General features: G+C 46.1%; 1 protein-coding gene across 1 annotated transcript; it reads left to right on the top strand.

Moving 5' to 3' along the window:
* The first annotated feature begins 10,600 nt into the window (after window positions 1–10,600).
* On the top strand, window positions 10,601–19,885 carry LOC139367156 (zinc finger protein 260-like). The gene is made up of 3 exons (XM_071105269.1): window positions 10,601–10,846; window positions 15,150–15,596; window positions 18,753–19,885. The coding sequence occupies exons 1-3, from the start codon at window positions 10,651–10,653 to the stop codon at window positions 19,883–19,885; spliced, it is 1,776 nt and encodes a 591-aa protein (XP_070961370.1). The 5' UTR covers window positions 10,601–10,650.
* Window positions 19,886–20,341: the final 456 nt, after the last annotated feature.

Genomic DNA, 20,341 nt, shown 5'->3' with positions numbered 1-20,341 from the left:
AAAACAATACCCCATCATGACGAAGCAGAGAGGTTTTTAGACATTTTTGCAAATGTATAAACAAAAATTGATGGAAATATCACAGTTACATAAGTATTTGAACTCTTTACTCAGCACTTTGTTGAATCACCTTTGGCAGCGATTACAGCATCGAGTCTTCTTGGGTATGACGCTACAAGCTTGACCCACCTGTATTTGGGGAGTTTCTCCAATTCTTCTCTTATCAAGCTCTGTCAGGTTGTATAGGGTGCGTCTTTGCACATTTTCAGGTCTCTCCAGAGATGTTCGATCGGGTTCAAGTCCGGGCTCTGGCTGGGCCACTCAAGGACATTCAGAAACTTATCCCGAAGCCACTCCTGCGTTGTCTTGGCTGTGTGCTTAGAGTCATTGTCCTGTTGGAAGGTGAACCTTCAGCCCAGTATGAGGTCGTGAGCTCTCTGGAGCAGGTTTTCATCAAGGATCTCTCTGTACTTTGCTCCATTCATCTTTCATTCACTCCTGACTAGGTCTCCCAGTCCCTGCCACTGAAAAACATCCCCACAGCATGGTGCTGCTACCACCATGCTTCACCGTAGGGATGGTGCCAGGTTTCTTCCAGAAGTGACGCTTGGCATTCAGGCCAAAGAGTTCAATCTTGGTTTCATCAGAACAGAGAATCTTGTTTCTCATGGTGTCACGAGTCCGACCAAGGGTGTTTCCCTTTCCCGGGCAGGTGGCGCTCGGCGGTCGTCGTCACCGGCCTATTAGCTGCCACTGATTGTTTTTCCTTCCCCTCCTTGTATGTTGAGTGGTAGCACCTGTGAATGTTTAATTAGTTTGTCTTTATTAGACAGCCGGCCCGCCTGGTTGTTGTGCGGGATTATTTATATGTAACCTTCGGCTCTGTGGTATAGGCACGTGTTAGTGTCCGGTCGGGATTGTTTCCCATTGTACATTTTGAGTCCCTGTGTTTTGGGAACGTAACGTTTTTGTGAGCACCCTGTGGTGCATTGGTGCGATTAAAAGACGCGCAGCATTGAACTCTCTGTCTCCTGCATTTGACTCCACACCCACGACACCCGGAGCATTACAGAATCCCGCACCTATCAAATTGAATGGAGTCAGCAGGAGCAGCAGCCAACCCTCTCCCATCGATGGAGGAACGGGTTCTCCACCACACCACCGTCCTTCATCGGATCGGATCCGTGATGGATCAAGTGATGGAGAGAATGGACAGATTGGAGAGGAGTGGGCTCCTCTCTCCACCTTCGGCACCCACGGTTCCGGACTCCCCATCTCCCGACTCCAGCACCCTCCGTCTGACGCTACCGAGGGCTTATGATGGAGCGGCGGCGGGTTGCCAGGGGTTTCTGCTCCAGCTGGAGCTATACCTGGCCACCATCAGACCCACTCCCTCAGGAGAAGAGAGGGTGAGTGTCCTCATCTCCTGCCTCACGGGTCGTGCCCTGGAATGGGCGAACGCGGTCTGGAATGGTCCAGACTCAGCGCGGGAGCACTACCCAGAGTTTTCCCGCCGCTTCCGTGCCGTGTTTGATCACCCTCTAGACGGCCGAGCGGCGGGAGAACGACTATTTCACCTCAGGCAGGAGAGGAGGAGCGCCCAGGATTACGCGCTGGAGTTCCGGACCTTGGCAGCCGGATCTGGGTGGAACGACAGGGCCCTCATGGACCACTACAGGTGTAGTCTCCGAGAGGACGTCCGCCGGGAGTTAGCGTGTCGGGACACCACTCTGTCACTGGATCAGCTGATTGACATGTCCATTCGACTGGATAATCTGCTGGCTGCCCGCGGGCGTTCAGAGAGGGTCCTGTGCGTTCCACCACCCAGCCCCTCCGCTCCCATTCCGATGGAGTTGGGAGGGGCTGCGCCGAGGGGTACCGGAGGAGGAGGCCTTCCCTGCACCAACTGTGGTCGGAGAGGACACACGTCTGATCGGTGCTGGGGGGGTCCGTCTGGGAGTAGAGATGGCAGGCGGAACGCTTCTCGGTCACCTCAGGTGAGTCAGCATCAAACTCACCCAGAACCCCCTGTTGGCCACATGTTTGTCTTAACTTTTTTCCTTCGCTTTTTTCCCTCTTCCCAGCATAGGGCGCTAGTCGATTCAGGCGCAGCTGGGAACTTTATGGATCGCGGACTCGCCCTTAAGTTAGGGGTTCCGCTGGTGCCGATAGATTCTCCTTTCCCCGTGCACTCCCTAGATAGCCGGCCATTAGGGTCAGGGATGGTCAGGAAGACCACGGTCCCACTGGACATGGTGACGCAGGGGAATCATAGGGAGCGTATCAGTTTCTTTATTATTGATTCGCCTGCGTTTCCAGTGGTGCTGGGGACCCCCTAGCTGGCCCGGCACAATCCTAAAATTTAGTGGAGACAGGGGGTTCTCCAGGGGTGGTCAGAGGAGTGTTCTGGAAGGTGTTTGGGAGTTTCCATCGGTGCCACGTCGGTGGAGAGTCCAGACCAGGGTTCCACGGTGTGCATTCCCCCCGAGTATGCCGATTTGGCAATCGCTTTCAGTAAAGTGAAAGCGACTAAATTACCACCTTATCGACCGGGAAGGGATTGTACGATAGATCTCCAGGTAGACGCTGCGCTTCCCAAGAGTCACGTGTACCCGCTGTCCCAGGAGGAGACGTTGGCAATGGAGACATATGTCACGGAGGCGCTGGGACAGGGGTACATTCGGTCCTCCATTTCACCCGTCTCCTCAAGTTTATTTTTTGTGAGGAAAAAGGAGGGAGGCTTGCGTCCGTGTATCGATTATAGAGGTCTAAACGCCATCACAGTGGGGTATAGTTACCCTCTACCTCTCATCGCTACGGCGGTGGAATCGTTCCACGGAGCGCAGTTCTTCACAAAACTGGATCTCAGGAGCGCGTATAGTTTGGTGCGTATTCGGAAGGGAGACGAGTGGAAAACCGCATTTAGTACTACATCAGGCCACTATGAGTACCTCGTCATGCCGTATGGGTTAAAGAATGCTCCAGCCGTTTTCCAATCCTTTGTAGACGAGATTCTCAGGGACCTGTGCGGGCAGGGAGTGGTGGCTTATATCGATGACATTCTGATCTACTCGGCCACTCACACCGCGCATGTGTCTCTGGTGCGCAAGGTGCTTGGTAGACTGCTGGAGCATGACCTATACGTCAAGGCTGAGAAATGCGTGTTCTCTAAACGAGCCGTCTCTTTTCTGGGATATCGCATTTCCACCTCGGGGGTAGTGATGGAGGGTGACCGCATTAGGGCCGTGCGTAATTGGCCGACACCGACCACGGTAAAGGAGGTGCAGCGGTTTCTGGGTTTTGCCAACTACTACCGGAGGTTTATCCGGGGTTTTGGCCAGGTAGTGGCTCCCATCACCTCACTGCTGAAGGGGGGCCCGGTGCGTTTGCAGTGGTCAGCAGAGGCGGACGGAGCATTCAACAAGTTGAAGGCGCTATTTACTGATGCGCCCGTGTTGGCGCATCCGGACCCCTCTCTAGCATTCATAGTGGAGGTGGACGCGTCCGAGGCTGGGGTGGGTGCCGTGCTATCACAGCGCTCGGGTACGCCACCAAAACTCCGACCCTGCGCTTTCTTCTCAAGGAAGCTCAGCCCAGCGGAGCGTAACTATGATGTGGGGGACCGGGAGTTGCTAGCGGTGGTTAGAGCTCTGAAGGTGTGGAGACACTGAATTGAGGGGGTAAACACCCCTTTCTCATCTGGACCGACCACCAGAATCTGGAGTATATTCGGGCAGCTAGGAGACTTAACCCACGTCAGGCAAGGTGGGCCATGTTCTTCACCCGGTTCCGATTTACTTTGTCTTATAGACCGGGCTCCCAGAACGTGAAGGCTGACGCACTGTCCCGCTTTTATGACACGGAGGATGGGTCCACCGAACCTACTCCCATCCTTCCCGCCTCGAAGCTGGTAGCCCCAGTGGTATGGGAGGTGGACTCGGACATCGAGCGGCGTTACGGGCTGAACCCGCGCCTCCTCAGTGTCCAGCGGGGCGAAGGTACGTGCCGCTTGGTGTTCGGGACAAACTGATTCGGTGGGCTCACGTCCTACCCTCCTCGGGTCACCCTGGGGTGACGAGGACAGTGGGGAGCCTTCAGGGGAGGTATTGGTGGCCTACGTTGGCTAAGGACGTTAAGGGTTATGTCTCCTCCTGTTCAGTGTGCGCTCAGAGTAAGGCTCCTAGGCACCTTCCTAGAGGGAAGCTACAACCCCTCCCTGTTCCACAGCGGCCATGGTCACATCTGTCCATAGATTTCCTAACCGATCTCCCGCCGTCTCAGGGGAACACCACGGTTCTGGTGATTGTGGATCGGTTCTCTAAGTCCTGCCGTCTCCTCCCGTTGCCCGGTATCCCTACAGCCCTACAGACTGCGGAGGCGTTATTCACCCATGTCTTCCGGCACTACGGGGTGCCGGAGGACATCGTTTCTGATCGGGGCCCCCAATTCACGTCCCGGGTATGGAGAGCGTTCATGGAACGTTTGGGGGTCTCTGTCAGCCTGACCTCCGGTTATCACCCCGAGAGTAATGGGCAGGTGGAGAGAGTGAACCAGGAGGTGGGTAGGTTTCTGCGGTCGTATTGCCAGGATCGGCCAGGGGAGTGGGCACGATACATTCCCTGGGCTGAAATGGCTCAGAACTCACTACGCCACTCCTCTACTAACGTGTCCCCTTTTCAGTGTGTGTTGGGGTACCAGCCGGTCCTGGCACCATGGCATCCGAGCCAGACCGAGGCTCCTGAGGTGGAGGAATGGGTACAGCGCTCCAAGGAGACCTGGAGGGCCGTCCAGGAATCTCTACGACAAGCGAGTGGACGGCAGAAGAGGAGTGTTGACCGCCACCGCAGTGAGGCCCCCGTGTTTGTACCGGGGGACAGGGTCTGGCTCTCGACCCGAAACCTACCTCTCCGCTTGCCCTGCCGGAAGCTGGGTCCGCAGTGTGTAGGGCCCTTTAAAGTCCTGAGGAGGATAAACGAGGTGTGTTATCGATTACAACTCCCTTCCTATTATCGTATTAACCCCTCGTTTCATGTGTCTCTCCTCAGGCCGGTGGTAGCTGGTCCCCTGCAGGACAGTGAGGTACCGGAGGTCCCCCCCCCCCCCGCTGGACATCGAGGGGTCCCCGGCGTACACGATCCGGGCCATTCTGGACTCAAGACGCCGGGTGAGGGGCCTGCAGTACCTCGTGGACTGGGAGGGGTACGGTCCGGAGGAGAGGTGTTGGGTACCGGTGGGGGACATCTTGGATCCCTCCATGTTGAGGGATTTCCATCGCCTCCATCCGGATCGCCCTGCGCCTCGTCCTCCGGGGCGACCTCGAGGCCGGTGTCGGCACGCTGCGGGAGCCGCGCGTCAGGGGGGGGATACTGTCACGAGTCCGACCGAGGGTGTTTCCCTTTCCCGGGCAGGTGGTGCTCGGCGGTCGTCGTCACCGGCCTATTAGCTGCCACTGATTGTTTTTCCTTCCCCTCCTTGTATGTTGAGTGGTAGCACCTGTGAATGTTTAATTAGTTTGTCTTTATTAGACAGCCGGCCCGCCTGGTTGTTGTGCGGGATTATTTCTATGTAACCTTCAGCTCTGTGGTATAGGCACGTGTTAGTGTCCGGTCGGGATTGTTTCCCATTGTACATTTTGATTCCCTGTGTTTTGGGAACGTAACTTTTTTGTGAGCACCCTGTGGTGCATTGGTGCGATTAAAAGACGCGCAGCATTGAACTCTCTGTCTCCTGCATTTGACTCCACACCCACGACACCCGGAGCATTACACATGGTCTGATAGTCCTTTGGGTGACTTTTGACAAACTCCAAGTGGGCTGTCATGTGCCTTTCACTGAGGAGTGGCTTCCGTCTTGCAAATCTACCAATAAGGCCTGATTGATGGAGTGCTGCAGAAATGGTTGTCCTTCTGGAATGTTCTCCCATCTCCACAGAGGACCTCTGGAGCACTGTCAGAGTGACCACCAGATTCTTGGTCACCTCCCTGACCAAGGCCCATCTCCCCAGATTGCCCAGGCAGCCATATCTAGGAAGAGTCTTGGTGGTTCCAAGCATCTGCCATTTAAGAATGATGTAGGCCAGTGGTTCTCAAACTTTTTATAGTCCCGTACCCCTTCAAACATTCAACCTCCAGCTGCGTACCCCCTCTAGCACCAGAGTCAGCACACTCTCAAATGTTGTTTTTTTGCCGTCATTGTAAGCCTGCCACACACTATACAATACATTTATTATACATAAGAATGAGTGTGAGTTTTTGTCACAACCCTGCTCATGGGAAGTGACAAAGAGCTCTTATAGGACAAATAATAATCTATAATTTTGCTCTTTCTTTAGCCATCTTACATATGAAACTTTATTTGTTCATCAAAAATGATGAATAACTCACCACATGTTAATGAGGCAGGTGTGCTTGAAAGGATGCACATAACTCTGCAATGTTGGGTTGTACTGGAGAGTCTCAGTCTTAAATAATTGACCACTAAATACTGTGCCTGTATTTAGTTTCGTGCTAGTGAGGGCCGAGAATCCACTCTCACATAGGTACGTGGATGCAAAGGGCATCAGTGTCTTAACAGTGCGATTTGCAAAGGCAAGAAAATCTGAGCACAGCCCAAACCAGAAATCTGGCAGAGGCTTCTAATTAAATTAAATTTTCAGAACCGCTTGTTGCAATTTCAATGAGGATCTCTTGTTCAGATATCAGTAAGTGGACTGGAGACAGGGCATGAAAGGGATTTGTCTCGTCCATTTCTGGAAAGTACCTGCGTAATTGCGCACCCAGCTCACTGAGGTGCTTCGCTATATCACATTTGACATTGTCCGTAAGCTTGAGTTCATTTGCACACAAAACATCATATAATGATGGAAAGACCTGTGTATCGTCCTTGTTAATGCAGACAGAGAAGAGCTCCAACATCTTAATCATAGCCTCAATTTTGTCCCGCACATTGAATATAGTTGCAGAGAGTCCCTGTAATCCTAGATTCAGATCATTCAGGTGAGAAAAAACATAAACCAGATAGGCCAGTCATGTGAGAAACTCGTCATCAGACAAGAGGTCAGACAAGTGAAAATTATGGTCAGTAAAGTTTTTAAAAAAAAAACTAAAAAAAAAACAATTATAACCAGTGCCCTTTTTAAAAATCCCTTTTTCTCCCTAATTCTGTGGTATCCAATTGTCAGTTACAGTCTTGTCCCATCGCTGTAACTCCCGTACAGACTGGGAAGCGAAGATTGAGAGCCATGCGTCCTCCGAAACAACCCAACCAAGCCGCCCTGCTTCTTGACACAATGCACGCTTAACCCGGAAGTCAGCCGCACCAATGTGTAGGAGGAAACACCGTACACCCGACAACCGTGTCAGCGTGCACTGCGCCAGGCCCGCCACAGGAGTGGCCTAACCCGGACAACTCTGGGCCAATTGTGCGCCGTCCCATGGGTCTCAGAGCCTGGACTTGAACCCAGAATCTCTAGTGTCACAGCTAGCACTGCGATGCAGTGTTGTAAAAGCGTTACATGGTCGCTGCCCATATTATTGCATAATGCAGAAAATACCTGAGAGTTTAGGGGCCTTGCTTTAACAAAGTTAGCCATTTTCACTGTAGTGTCCAAAATGTCTTTCAAGCTGTCAGGCATTCCCTTGGCAGTAAGAGCATCTTGGTAGATTCTGCAGTGTACCCAAGTGGCGTCGGAAGCAACTGCTTGCTCACACGTTACCACTCCAACATGTCTCCCTGTCATGACTTTTGCGCCATCAGTACAGATACCAACACAACTTGGCTACCAAAGTCCATTTGATGTCACAAAGCTGTCCAGTACTTTAAAAAATATCCTCTCATGTTGTCCTGGTTTCCAGAAGAGGATATCTTCCTTAATTGACCACCCATTAAAGTAATGGACATATACCAGTAGCTGTGCCAGGCCTGCCACGTCTGTTGACTCATCCAGCTGTAACACATAGAATTCACTGGCTTGTATGCGACTCAGTAATTGTTTCAAAACATCTCCTGCCATGTCACTAACGCGTCATGAAACAGTGTTGTTTGATGAAGGTATTGTCTGTATAGTTTTTTTGGCCTTTTCCCCCAGCATTGTCCCAGCCATATCTGCGGCAGCAGGAAGAATCAAATCCTCCCCAATAGTATGGGGCTTGCCTGTCCTAGCCACTCGGTAGCTCACCATATAAGACTCTTATAGACCCTTCTTATTGATGGTATCTGTTGCCTGTTGCTTTTATACATGTCTTACTACTCGAAACTTATCTTAATTCTCGCTCAAAAAACTACTGTGGCTTATTTTTCAAATTGTCATGTTTCTTTTCTAAATGTCTGCGCAAGAGTGAAGGTTTCCCGCGAGAAACGGTTATGTGATTAGATGTTAATGATTTGACTAGGCTACCTGTGTTTGACATTGTGTTGTTATTTCGCCGAACACTATATGGTTTAATTTGAACCTCACCCAAATGTATAGCCCCGTAGGGAAATATAAATGTACCGTTTGAAAATGTGAAATGTTTTATTTTATTCTTTAAATGTGAATCACATTTTTATTTGGCGTACCCACAACGGCATTGCGTGTGTACCGCAGTTTGATAATACCTGTTCTACACCAACAAAATAAACATCAAACTCGACATCCCAATTATGATCTGGCTAAAAAGTTCTTAAATCTGTTATAGAACCCATTGCCCTCTATGGTTGTGAGGTATGGGGTCCACTTACCAACCAAGAATTCACAAAATGGGACAAAAAATATATATTCTACAACCACCTAAAAAAGGAAGCAATGCCTACACATTCCACCACAAAGCCCTCACCAACAGAGAGATTAACCTAGAGAAGAGTCCCCTCAGCTGGTTCTGGGGCTCTGTTCACAAACACAAACAGACCCCACAGAGCAACACAATTAGACCCAACCAAATTATGAGAAAGCGAAAAGATAACTATTTGACACACTGGAAGGAAGCAACCAAATACCTGAGCAAATTGGAATGCAATCTGGCCCTAAACAGAGAGTACACAGTAGCAGAATACCTGACCACGTGACTGTCACAAAATTAAGAAAATACAGACTGTGAGCATAGCCTTGCTATTGAGAGGCCGCCATAGCCTGTCTTCTGAGAGCCAGGTCTGCCTATGTGCACACTGCCCACAAAATGAGGTGGAAACTGAGCTGCACTTCCTAACCTCCTGCCAAATGTATTAGAGATACATATTTCCCACAGATCACACAGACCTACAAAGAATTGGAAAACAAATCAAACATTGATTAACACTCATATCTGCCTTGGTAAGCCTACACGAAAAACAGACCTTATTTTAAGTGTTTCTAAAATCCCCCTATGGGAAAAATGAATGGTGTAAAATGAATGGAACCATTTCCCTGTTTGACCTCTAGTTTTATGGGTAATTATGACTCATACAGTGGTAATCTATTGCCAGATAAGAGGTGAGAGGAACCATAGAACATAAAATGCAGGACAACAGGGAGGTGAAATTCAGTCAGGTTGCGTAGACAGATCAGGTTTTAAACCGGTTAATTTTCCTCCACGTCTCTGGCCTGTTTAAACAGTATACATATTTAATCTAGAGCTATGCTCATCTTGATTTGAAAAAGAGACCCCCAAAAGGTTGCAGGGGATGAATTAACTGGTAATGAACTTTGGTTGCATCTTCTGTTTTTAATTCCCTATATGGTAAATGTTGTATAATGGTAACAAAAGGGAGAAAGTTGTGTTGAGCAGGATGAGATTAGGTCGTACAGGAAGGCCAGAAACGACCTGCCCTCCAGGACACCTACAGAACCCGATGTCACAGGAAGGCCAAAAAGATCATCAAGAACAACCACCGGAGCCACTGCCTGTTCACCCCGCTAACATCCAGAAGGCAAGGTCAGTACAGGTGCATCAAAGCTGGGGCCGAGAAACTGAAAAATAGCTTATATCTCAAGGCCATCAGACTGTTAAACAGCCATCACTAGCACAGTGAGGCTGCTGCCTACATACAGACTTGAAATGGATCACTAGTCACTTTAATAATGTAATTTTAATAATGTTTACATATCTTGCATTCCTCATCTCATATGTGTATACTGTATTTTATACCATCTATTGCATCTTGCCTATGCCGCTCGGTCATTGCTCATCCATATATTTATGCATTCCTATTCCTTTACTTAGATTTGTATATATTAGGTAGTCGTTGTGGAATTGTTAGATATTGCTGCACTGTTGGAACTAGAAGCACAAGCATTTCGCTACACTTGCAATAACATCTGCTAACCATGTGTACGTGACCAATAAAATTGGTTTGGATTTGATTTAACTTCTTTAAAATGTATATTAAAACATGATACTGGAATGTGTATGATAGAGGAAACTGTTGAGCATTGTTTACGCTATGATTTAGATCGGGGCTTTATTTTATTAGAAATACAGGAGTTAATGGGTAACATACAGTAAGTGGGGTAGGTAGGCTGGGACCGGCCTCACACTCCAGTACAGTAAGTGGCAGTGTATGCACCTTTCAGTTGGTTGCGATCCGCAATACAAATTTAAAAAAGAAGTAGCACCTAATTTCCTGTTCCTTAAACACGGATCCGTAGTGACAGCAAAATAACAATACATTCTCTCAACTATCCCTTTCCTCCCTAAAATGTCTAAACTGCAGCAGATCAATGCATTTCTCAACGAAAAATTAACAGCAGTTCCTTTGGAGATATCCGTGTTAGTAAAAAAAACTATCGCAGAGCACCAGGAAGAAATCTCCCGTTTGAAACGGGCGAATGCACGTCTACGAAGACTGCTGGATTTGGTTTTCAAACCAGAGATAAAGTTGCATAGATTAGCAGGTTTGTGACTACGTCTCTCTATTTGACATTCATTTGACATTGTAGCCTAATTATAGTCATTTAAATTTGAGGGGCTTTGAGTAATACATAATTTCGCCTAGTCATACACATTTGCGGCCAAATTACAATTCCGTCCGGCAGACGGCGCTATTATTCCTATTACGTAGATTAGCCTGCTACATACATTCCAATTGGATGCAGATGACAGACTCGTGTCCCTCCGCGCCGGCTCGTACATAAAACATCCCCCATTTAAGCTGCAAGGTGTCGATTTCCTGCTTAAATAGCAACAAATGATTGGAACCCCAGGAGCTAGTACTTGGTTGCATAGCTTTTGGCCAAAATAACGAGAAGCATTCAGTTTTTAGATTATGCACGTTACAGCCTTCTGGTCTGCGAACATCAAAACGCATGCGTCTCAGATGGAACGTGTGAGCGCCACCTGCAGATGTTTGTTGGTCGCGTGAGTCCGTGGCTCTGTTCAAGGGTGTCAAGTGTGCCAAAGGCTGGATATACTGATAAAATATGTCTCTCCGCCCAAACAATGGAAGTCGTTGTCCACAAACGGCACGGCGGGCTCTCTCATTAATGTATTCCTTTTTTGAATATTCGAGGAGGGTTGTTAACGTCAACCGCCTTTATTCAATCAAGAGAAACGCTATGCTACTAAACTCATGCTATCAATACGCATAACCATCTGCTGGATGGAAAGAGATTATCTATAGAGTTGGGCCTCTCGCCTCGTCTCTGGTCCAGGGCGTTACGTTAACCATTGTTACTTGTGAAGCTAGCTCGAGCAAAGATTTGTATAACTAAACCAAGAGACCACAGCCTGTCGTTTCCAATGGGAACAAATGAGACATATGGGCAGAACAAGCGAGGGAGGGGGCAGAGCTAAGCACCAACTAGCAAGATCCTATTGGCGCGTTCTAGCTCCATCTGGATATTTCCGTTAGGAAACACCGACTCTGAAGTGCGCCTGTCAAATAACTAAATTCGTCTTTGCTCTTCTTCCAAACAAAATATTTTTAAAGACTTTGCAAAGGATAAAGTCTGCAAACTTTAGTCCACTCTGTTCAGATTTTAGTTTTAGAAACAGAAAACTATTGAGATCAAATGTTTCATCGATGAGAAAATTTGCAGAATCTAGGCCAAAATCCATTTCGTTCCATCTTCTCCCACTGCCCGCAAGTGGGCTTCCTCACCATATTTGGTGGTGAGTGGAACCGCCAAGCATATGCTTCACATTTTATACATTAGGTGAAATATGTGTCTCATTGTTATATCTGTGGCAAGAGTACACAGAGAATGATACAGGCCAAAAGGCCATATTTATCATGGGCAGCGCCATTGAGGGCTTCCACCATTTTAATGTAGTCAACTGGGTGGGACTTTCAACTTCACTGGCTGATCCCTCCTGGTGACCCTGTTGGAGTCATGTCTAACCAGGTCATCAGGATGGATCAGCCAATCATGAAGAAAATGTACTACTTCAATAGCGCTGCCCATGCTGTCGGACATTATAAATGGTACATACTGTAAAACTTAGATTAAACGCCTGTCCCTTTTAATATGGCACACATTTCAACAAATAAACAGCTGTTTCAAATAAACACCTAGTCTAAATGAATTGTTTACGAGGTTACCATGAATTGTTTTGAGGTTTAAATGTTCGATTTGTTACATTGAGTAATTAAGAAATGACTGGAAAAATGGCTATCGTTCCGTTTTTATTACCAATAAGAAACTGCTAGCCCTTGGCTGCTAACAGCAGATAACTGCTAGACAACTGGCAAGCACAAAAACAGTCAGCAACTTCTGGAGTGCGTCTGATCACCTTCTAGTGGTGAAACTAAAAACTGCCAAAAATGCACAGTCAAAGGAGAATAATTATTCTGTCAAGGAATTTGTTTGTTTTGAAATAGAGGCATACTAAGACAAAACAAACGTAACACTGTGTAAAGGATAACACATCAGTGCAGCAAATTAAGAAATGGATGAAAATGCTGGAACTGACCTTTGCCTCTCCCGAGTCCATAGGGGAGTTGCAGTGATGGGACAAGACTAACTACCAATTGGATTTCATGAAATTGGAGAGAAAAAGGGGTAAATGTACAACAAAAAGTGAATGCTGGAATTTAAAAAATTGACTTTGCAAATGAGCAAACGCTGTGTGCATTAAGGAAACAGACACCTGGCTCAAATAGAAGCCGGTCTCTAATAAGCACAGGTTGTTCAGTGATTTAAGCAAATAAAGGGCTATTAATTTACATTTGACGGTATACGAAGATGAGTCCTCTGTCTCTATGGCAAGTACACACTAGCTAGCTAGAGTATACGCTAGCTAGCTGGTACACACTAGCTGTAGTACACACTAGCTAGCTGGTATACACTAGCTGTAGTACACACTAGCTGTAGTACACACTAGCTAGCTGGTACACACTAGCTGTTGGTGGCGTTAACACAGAGTTTCTAATCCCAGAGGCGCAACATCTCGAGACTTCTGGGAACACTTGCGAAGCAGACTAGGCTGGCGTTTAGGTTTGGAGAAGTCAATGAGCGAAGTAAAAAAAATACTTGTTTAGTTGGTTCTCTCAATCTAAAGGCACAACATTAATTTGAGACAATGTCATAAGAAGTTGAATATGTTATTATTACAACCTTGTGAAAGTGGCAAACTGACAACTTTATATCCAAGGAGTGCCTTTCATTTGATGGCCTGCACATGCGAGACGATCGTTAGACTCGATTACGTGTTTCTGTGCATGAGTTTAGCTAGCCAACGTCGCCATGACATTGCCTACAAGCGTAATCGGGGATTTCTATTGTAGAAGCAAGCAGTTTCTGCCTATGTTCATACTGTACTGTCTTTGGCGGTAACACACCATCCTCTCTGGCAGCATTCGACCTGTCTGAGCTCGTATGCCTCAGAGGGTCTGTGTCCTGAGAAGTTGTCTGCTGTAGCCAGACTCTATTGAAGACAACTTGCAGACAAATGCTTCTCAAAACCATCAATGAGCTTGCTGCACCTTTCTAATAGCAATCTGTCCCAATCTTCAAAAGCAAACTGCTCTAATTCTTTCATGTTTGAGGGGTGCCCTCCAACTGCTTTTGTGAAAATTAGGGGAATTATCTAAGAAAAGTGCAACGGTGCCAATATACACAGTGTACAAAACATTAGGAACACCTGCTCTTTCCATGACAGACTGACCAGGTGAAAGCTATGATCCCCTATTGATGTCACTTAAATCCACTTCAATCAGTGTAGATGAAGGGGAGTAGACACGCTAAAAAAATCATTTTTAAGCCTTGACAATTGAGACATGGATTGTGCCATTTAGAGGGTGAATGGGCAAGACAAAAGATTGAAGTGCCTTTGAACGGGTATGGTAGTAGGTGCCAGGTGCACTGGTTTGAGTGTATCAAGAACTGCAACGATGCTGGGGTTTTCACGCTCAACAGTTTCCCGTGTATATCAAGAATGGTCCACCACCCAAAGCCAACTTGACAACTGTGGGAAGCATTGGAGTCAACATCGGCCAGCATCCCTGTCCATGCCCCGATGAATTGAGGCTGTCTTGAGGGCAAATAGGGGTGCTACTCAATATTAGAGGTGCTCTAAGTTGACCTGGTCAAAAAGTGATCAAAATCAAAGTGATTGTCAATCGTTTTCTATATTTTAGGCCATTTTGTCTTAAATTTTAATGAGTATTTTACTGTTGCAGAACACATTTTGATTGCATACTGTATACTGTGTGCAGAGTTACAGTTTCAGGATATACCATTGTACATGCATTCAAGTTAATTCACGCTGAAATGACTATTATGCATGTTTAACCAGCCTGGTCTCAGAGCATTTCATATGATTATTTACGTTAATCAGAGACACTTCAATTAGTATGATATCTTACGTTTTTTTATGGTATGTTTTCATTTGTATGATATGTTACAGATTTGCAAAACGCATGACATGTTACGAATTCCATTTTTTTGTTGTGGCTAATGTTGGCTATGTGACTAAGCTAATGTTAACTAGGCTAGGTGTTAAGGGTTGGAGTTAGCTAACCCTAACAGTTTAACCTAACATGCTAAGTAGCTAAAAAGTAGTAAGTCGTTGAAAAGTTGGTAATTAGCTAAAATTGTCTGTGATTCGAAACTTTGGGTTGCTAGACGATTCCTTTATTGTTTTGTTTTTTTTGCCTTAAGTAGCCTTTTGTCTTATGTAACCATACCAAACCTCCCGGATTTAGGTTTACTATGTTACGTCTTTTCATCATATTTCATCCTTTCTCCTTACCCCCAGACCTCCAGCTGCTCACTCTCACTGAAGAGGAGGTTAACCCTGAGCAGCAGCACTGTGAGCAGGAATGGAGCGCCAATCTGGGGCTGCAGGAGTCTGATGCTGAAGAGTCTATGTGGAACTCTATCAATATAACTGTAGAGAACCGGACAAAATCTGATGGCGAGAGCTACAGCGAGTCCGAATCAACCAGTGACTATGAGCCCCCCTCTGACAGTGACAACAGTGAAAGTGATCATGTAAATATGGACAATAGAATACGATTGTCAGGGTTAAAGCCTCTTAAATCAAAGCGAGGAAGAGGACGGCCAAGGAAAGAAACTGGGGCGTTGCCTGATTTAAAATGTGATGTGTGCATAAAAAATTTTGCGACAGCAAGTGGTCTGAGAAGGCATCTGCAAAATTGGCACAGTGAAGAGAGACCAATAGGACTGCCAAGGAAAGAAACCAGTGAGTTGTCGGATCTGAAATGTAACGTTTGCGGAAAATGCTTGGCGACGGCACGTAGTCTGAAAAGGCATCTGCAACTCAGGCACAGCGAAGAGAGACCATACATGTGCGACACATGTGGACAATGTTTCGCCTTGAACCGCTACCTGATCCGGCACATGAAGATTCATGCTGATGAGAGACAACATTGCTGCACCAAATGTGGCAAACGTTTCTTTCACAAAGAAAGTCTGAAAAATCATATGGTTAATATTCACGCAGGGCTGGTTTTTAAATGTGATTTGTGTGGAAAATGCTTGTCAACAAAAGGTCGTCTGAAACTGCATCGGCAAAATCACACTGGGGAGAAATCTCATCCTTGCAAAGAATGTGACAAAGCCTTCGACTGCGAGTCTGGCTTGATAAAGCATATGAGGACTCACACTGGGGAGAAACCATTTCAGTGTAAAGAATGTGGCAAATGCTTCGGCGAGAAGGGAAGCCTGACAAAGCACATGATGACTCACACACAGGAGAAACCACATCGCTGCAACGAATGTGGCAGATGCTTCAATCTAAAGGGAAACCTGACCGTGCATATGAGGACACATACGGGGGAGGGAGTTCAATGCCATTTGTGTGGAACTTATTTGAAGTTAGCATCAAGTCTGAAGAGACATCTGCGAACTCACAGAATAAATATTCACAAAGACTAAGAACACGTATCAATGCACTTTGTGTTAAATTGAAGGTAGAGGAAGTATCAAGAGGACAGCTCTCTGATCACTGCTCTTGGTTAAGGGCACAGTCTGCCATTGGAAATCTGTTCAATGGTCATTTTAAGAGACGTTACACTTTCAAGTTCAAGTTTGTCAGATGTCACGGAGCTAGGTCAGTCCGTGCCTGCGTTCTGACTTGTCATATTGAAACGGTTTAGGCCTATTGGCTTATGAAATGAATGTATTAAATGTTGTGAGGAGAAACGCATGTTAGTTTGTTGTCAGACGCCAACATTCAGTTGGTTTTGGGCACGCCAAATATTTGCTTGAAGCTCTGCTAATTTACTTTGTCTAGTCATGCTTTTGCTTATTCGTTTTACCATTCAAATGCACATGTTTTGGTTATGTAAAGGTAGAAATTGTTTGCAAACTTAACCTGGTAAGGGTAATTTGAAAGGAGAATCGTTTGTTCCGCTCTGTCATGCTCCCAGCCTGGTCTCATAGACTAGACGTATTATAGTAAACGTAACTCCTAACCCAGCAAGCCAGCTAGCTAACATTAGCAGCTTAGCTAAAGTTAGCCACACAAAATTGGAATTTGTAACGCATAGATTTTTGCAAATTCATAACATATTGTACATTTAGCAAATTTGCATATTACACTAAATGTATGATGGACATCCACAAATCAATACATACCATGCGAAACGTAACACACTAAATGGAGTGTTGCGGATTTACATACAGAATATTACAAAATGCTCAGAGACCAGGCTGATGATCCGCTGCATCTGGAGGTGTGTCCAACAGAGAAGCGCAACTTACCCTGTGTTACTGGGTTCTGTAATGTGGTTGAATCCCAGGGGACTTTATGCAAACACGGTTATTGAAGTGTGTGTGTATTTATGAATTGTCAATGTGATTACCTTCTTATGGTTTTTGATCATTTCATTAATGTATTTTGACCATTAATTGTGATCGATCAAAAGTGGTACATTCCAAGGTGAGGCTTGAGGGACTTGTACTTAAACCTTGCCATTTCATTGTTGGCCAGACAGAGACAGGGCTAAGGTTCCATGCTGGCCGTAGGGGACGCACTTTTCACGACACTTTGATACAAAGTGATTTTCGTAGCGGGTTAGGAGAGCATTTTCTCTAACCCTAACTCTTTCCCTAACCTTAACCTCAATCTCCTAACCTGCTGCGGAAAAGTCACGTCAGTGTCGTAAAAAGTTTTTCCCGCTTGCATAAACCAGGCATGATGGAGGCCTGGTTTATTTTGAGCTCTCCACTTATTTGATTTGCCCCCAGTTTGTTTCCTCGGCTTGTTATTTTCCGTTGTACATATGTAAAGAGTGTACAGTTTGGCAACTACTCTACTTCACTGTAAATAAACATCCCCCCTGGACATTGCACTGCTACTTATTGTCTGCTTCCTCCCTGAAACCTCCACCTTCAGGGGAGCCTCCGTTACATCAGACATTATCAGAACTCTAACCAGATGAACCAATTTTTTTAGATCTAGCTATATGCCTTCACTCCAAATGAATGGAAAATATAACAATCAAATCAAACCAGGAAATTATGGTGGCGATATGTTCCATTTATTTGGGATTTAGGTATATAGTTGGATCTAACACAGCAGATTGCCTGAGATGTTGACATATCTCAACTTTTCAGTTCAGTGAAATGTCACTTTAATTTCTAATAAATAGAACGTGTTATGATTGAGTGACTCAGGACAGCTAGGCTACTGGCATTAGTCTGTTCACAAAGCTCTAATGGTGTGTGATGTGGTAACAATGTTGCTATTTAAGGATTATCAGGTTGAAAACATGTTTTCCTTAGTCTTACACAGTTACTTTATTGGAATAACATTCATTTGTATCCATTGTAGTTTTTGAATCACTGCAGAGTTGTTTCCCGTTTCAGTCACCTCTTTGGTCACGTTAGTGTGGGTAAAATAAAATAAAAACGAAATATTGACAAATAGTGCATCCCACAATGCAGGCGATGTTCAGTAAAATATCAATATCATATGTTCTTACCGCCGACGGTCCTTCCCTGTGAGTGTTCTGCTCAAACAACTCGAGGGTGACATGTAAATCCAGCACGCAAACAAAACTTGTGGGAGTTGTAGTTCACATGATACTTTTTTTTTTTTTTTTTACTTTCTGAGATGTCTTACTGCTTGAGCATCACATATTTTTATAACAGGCATCGACTATAAATGCATCCACATTTTATTTTTTAGATATAGGCCTATCTAAAAATGACCCCGTTTTTCATTAATTTGATTATACAATTTTGAATCGCATTGAAAACAATACGGGACTAGATACCCTCAATGAAAGGGGAAAAGACAGTCATTGTCCCACCGTTTTCGGTACTAGCCCTATTTGTCTCTTTTCAGCATTTTAAGTTTTCATCAAATTTCTTCCTTTCTCCTTACCCTCAGACCTCCAGCTGCTCACTCTCACTGAAGAGGTTAACCCTGAGCAGCAGCACTGTGAGCAGGAATGGAAGGCCAATCTGGGGCTGCAGGAGTCTGATGCTGAAGAGTCTATGTGGAACTCTATCAACATCATAACCGTAGAGAACCGGACAAAATCTGATGGCGAGAGCTACAGCGAGTCCGAATCAACCAGTGACTATGAGCCCCCCTCTGACAGTGACAACAGTGAAAGTGATCAGGTAAATGTGGAGAATAGAATACGATTGTCAGGGTTACACCCTCTTAAATCAAAGCGAGGAAGAGGACAGCAAAGGAAAGAAACTGGGGCGTTGCCTGATCTGAAATGTGATGTGTGCGGAAAATGCTTGGCGACAGCACGTAGTCTGAAAAGGCATCACCAAAATCGGCATCTTGAGGAGAGACCAAGAGGACGGCCAAGGAAAGAAACCAGTGAGTTGCATGATCTGAAATGTGACGTTTGCGGAAAATGCTTTGTGACAAGAGGTGGTCTACGAATGCATGAGAAAAATAGGCACAGTGAAGAGCGACCATACATGTGCGACATATGTGGCCAAGGTTTTGTCCTGAACTGCTACCTGATCCGACACATGAAGACTCACACTGAGGAGGGACAACATTGCTGTACTGTATGTGGCAAATGTTTCAATCACAAGAATAACCTGAAAAATCATATGGGTACACATACAGGGCCGACTTTTAAATGTGATTTGTGCGGAAAATGCTTGACAACAAAAGGAAGTCTGAAACAGCATCAGCAAAATCACACTGGGGAGAAATTGTATCCGTGCAAAGAATGTGACAAATCCTTCAGCATTAAGGGAAGCCTGATATTGCATATGAGGACTCATACAGGGGAGAAACCATTTCGATGCAAAGAATGTGGCAAGTGCTTCAGTGACAAGGGAACCCTTACAAAGCATATGATGACTCACACAGAGGAGAAACCACATCGCTGCAACAAATGTGGCAAATGCTTCAGTCTAAAGGGAAACCTGACCGTGCATATGAAGGTTCATACAGGGGAGGGCGTTCAATGTCATTTGTGTGGAACTCACTTGAAGTTAGCATCAAGTCTGAAGAGACATCTGCGAACTCACAAAATAAATGCACAATGACTAAGAACACATAACAATGCCCTTTGTGGGGCCTCCCGGGTGGCGCAGTGGTTAAGGGCGCTGTACTGCAGCGCCAGCTGTGCCATCAGAGTCCTGGGTTCGCGCAAAGGCTCTGTCGTAACCGGCCGCGACCGGGAGGTCCGTGGGGCGACGCACAATTGGCCTAGCGTCGCCCGGGTTAGGGAGGGCTGGGCGCAGTGTACACTAGCCAAGGTGGCCAGGTGCACGGTGTTTCCTCCGGCGCATTGGTGCGGCTGGCTTCCGGGTTGGATGTGCGCTGTGTTAAAGAAGCAGCGGCTTGGTTGGTTGTGTATCGGAGGACGCATGACTTTCAACCTTCGTCTCTCCCGAGCCCGTACGGGAGTTGTAGCGATGAGACAAGATAGTAGCTACAATTGGATTTGTAGCGATTTGTAGCGATGAGACAAGATAGTAGCTACAATTGGATACTACGAA

Source organism: Oncorhynchus clarkii, chromosome 15, assembly GCF_045791955.1.
Source record: "Oncorhynchus clarkii lewisi isolate Uvic-CL-2024 chromosome 15, UVic_Ocla_1.0, whole genome shotgun sequence".
Classification (NCBI taxonomy): domain Eukaryota; kingdom Metazoa; phylum Chordata; class Actinopteri; order Salmoniformes; family Salmonidae; genus Oncorhynchus; species Oncorhynchus clarkii.
Note: the sequence above shows the minus strand (reverse complement) of the source record. Positions and strands in the feature narration are given on the sequence as shown.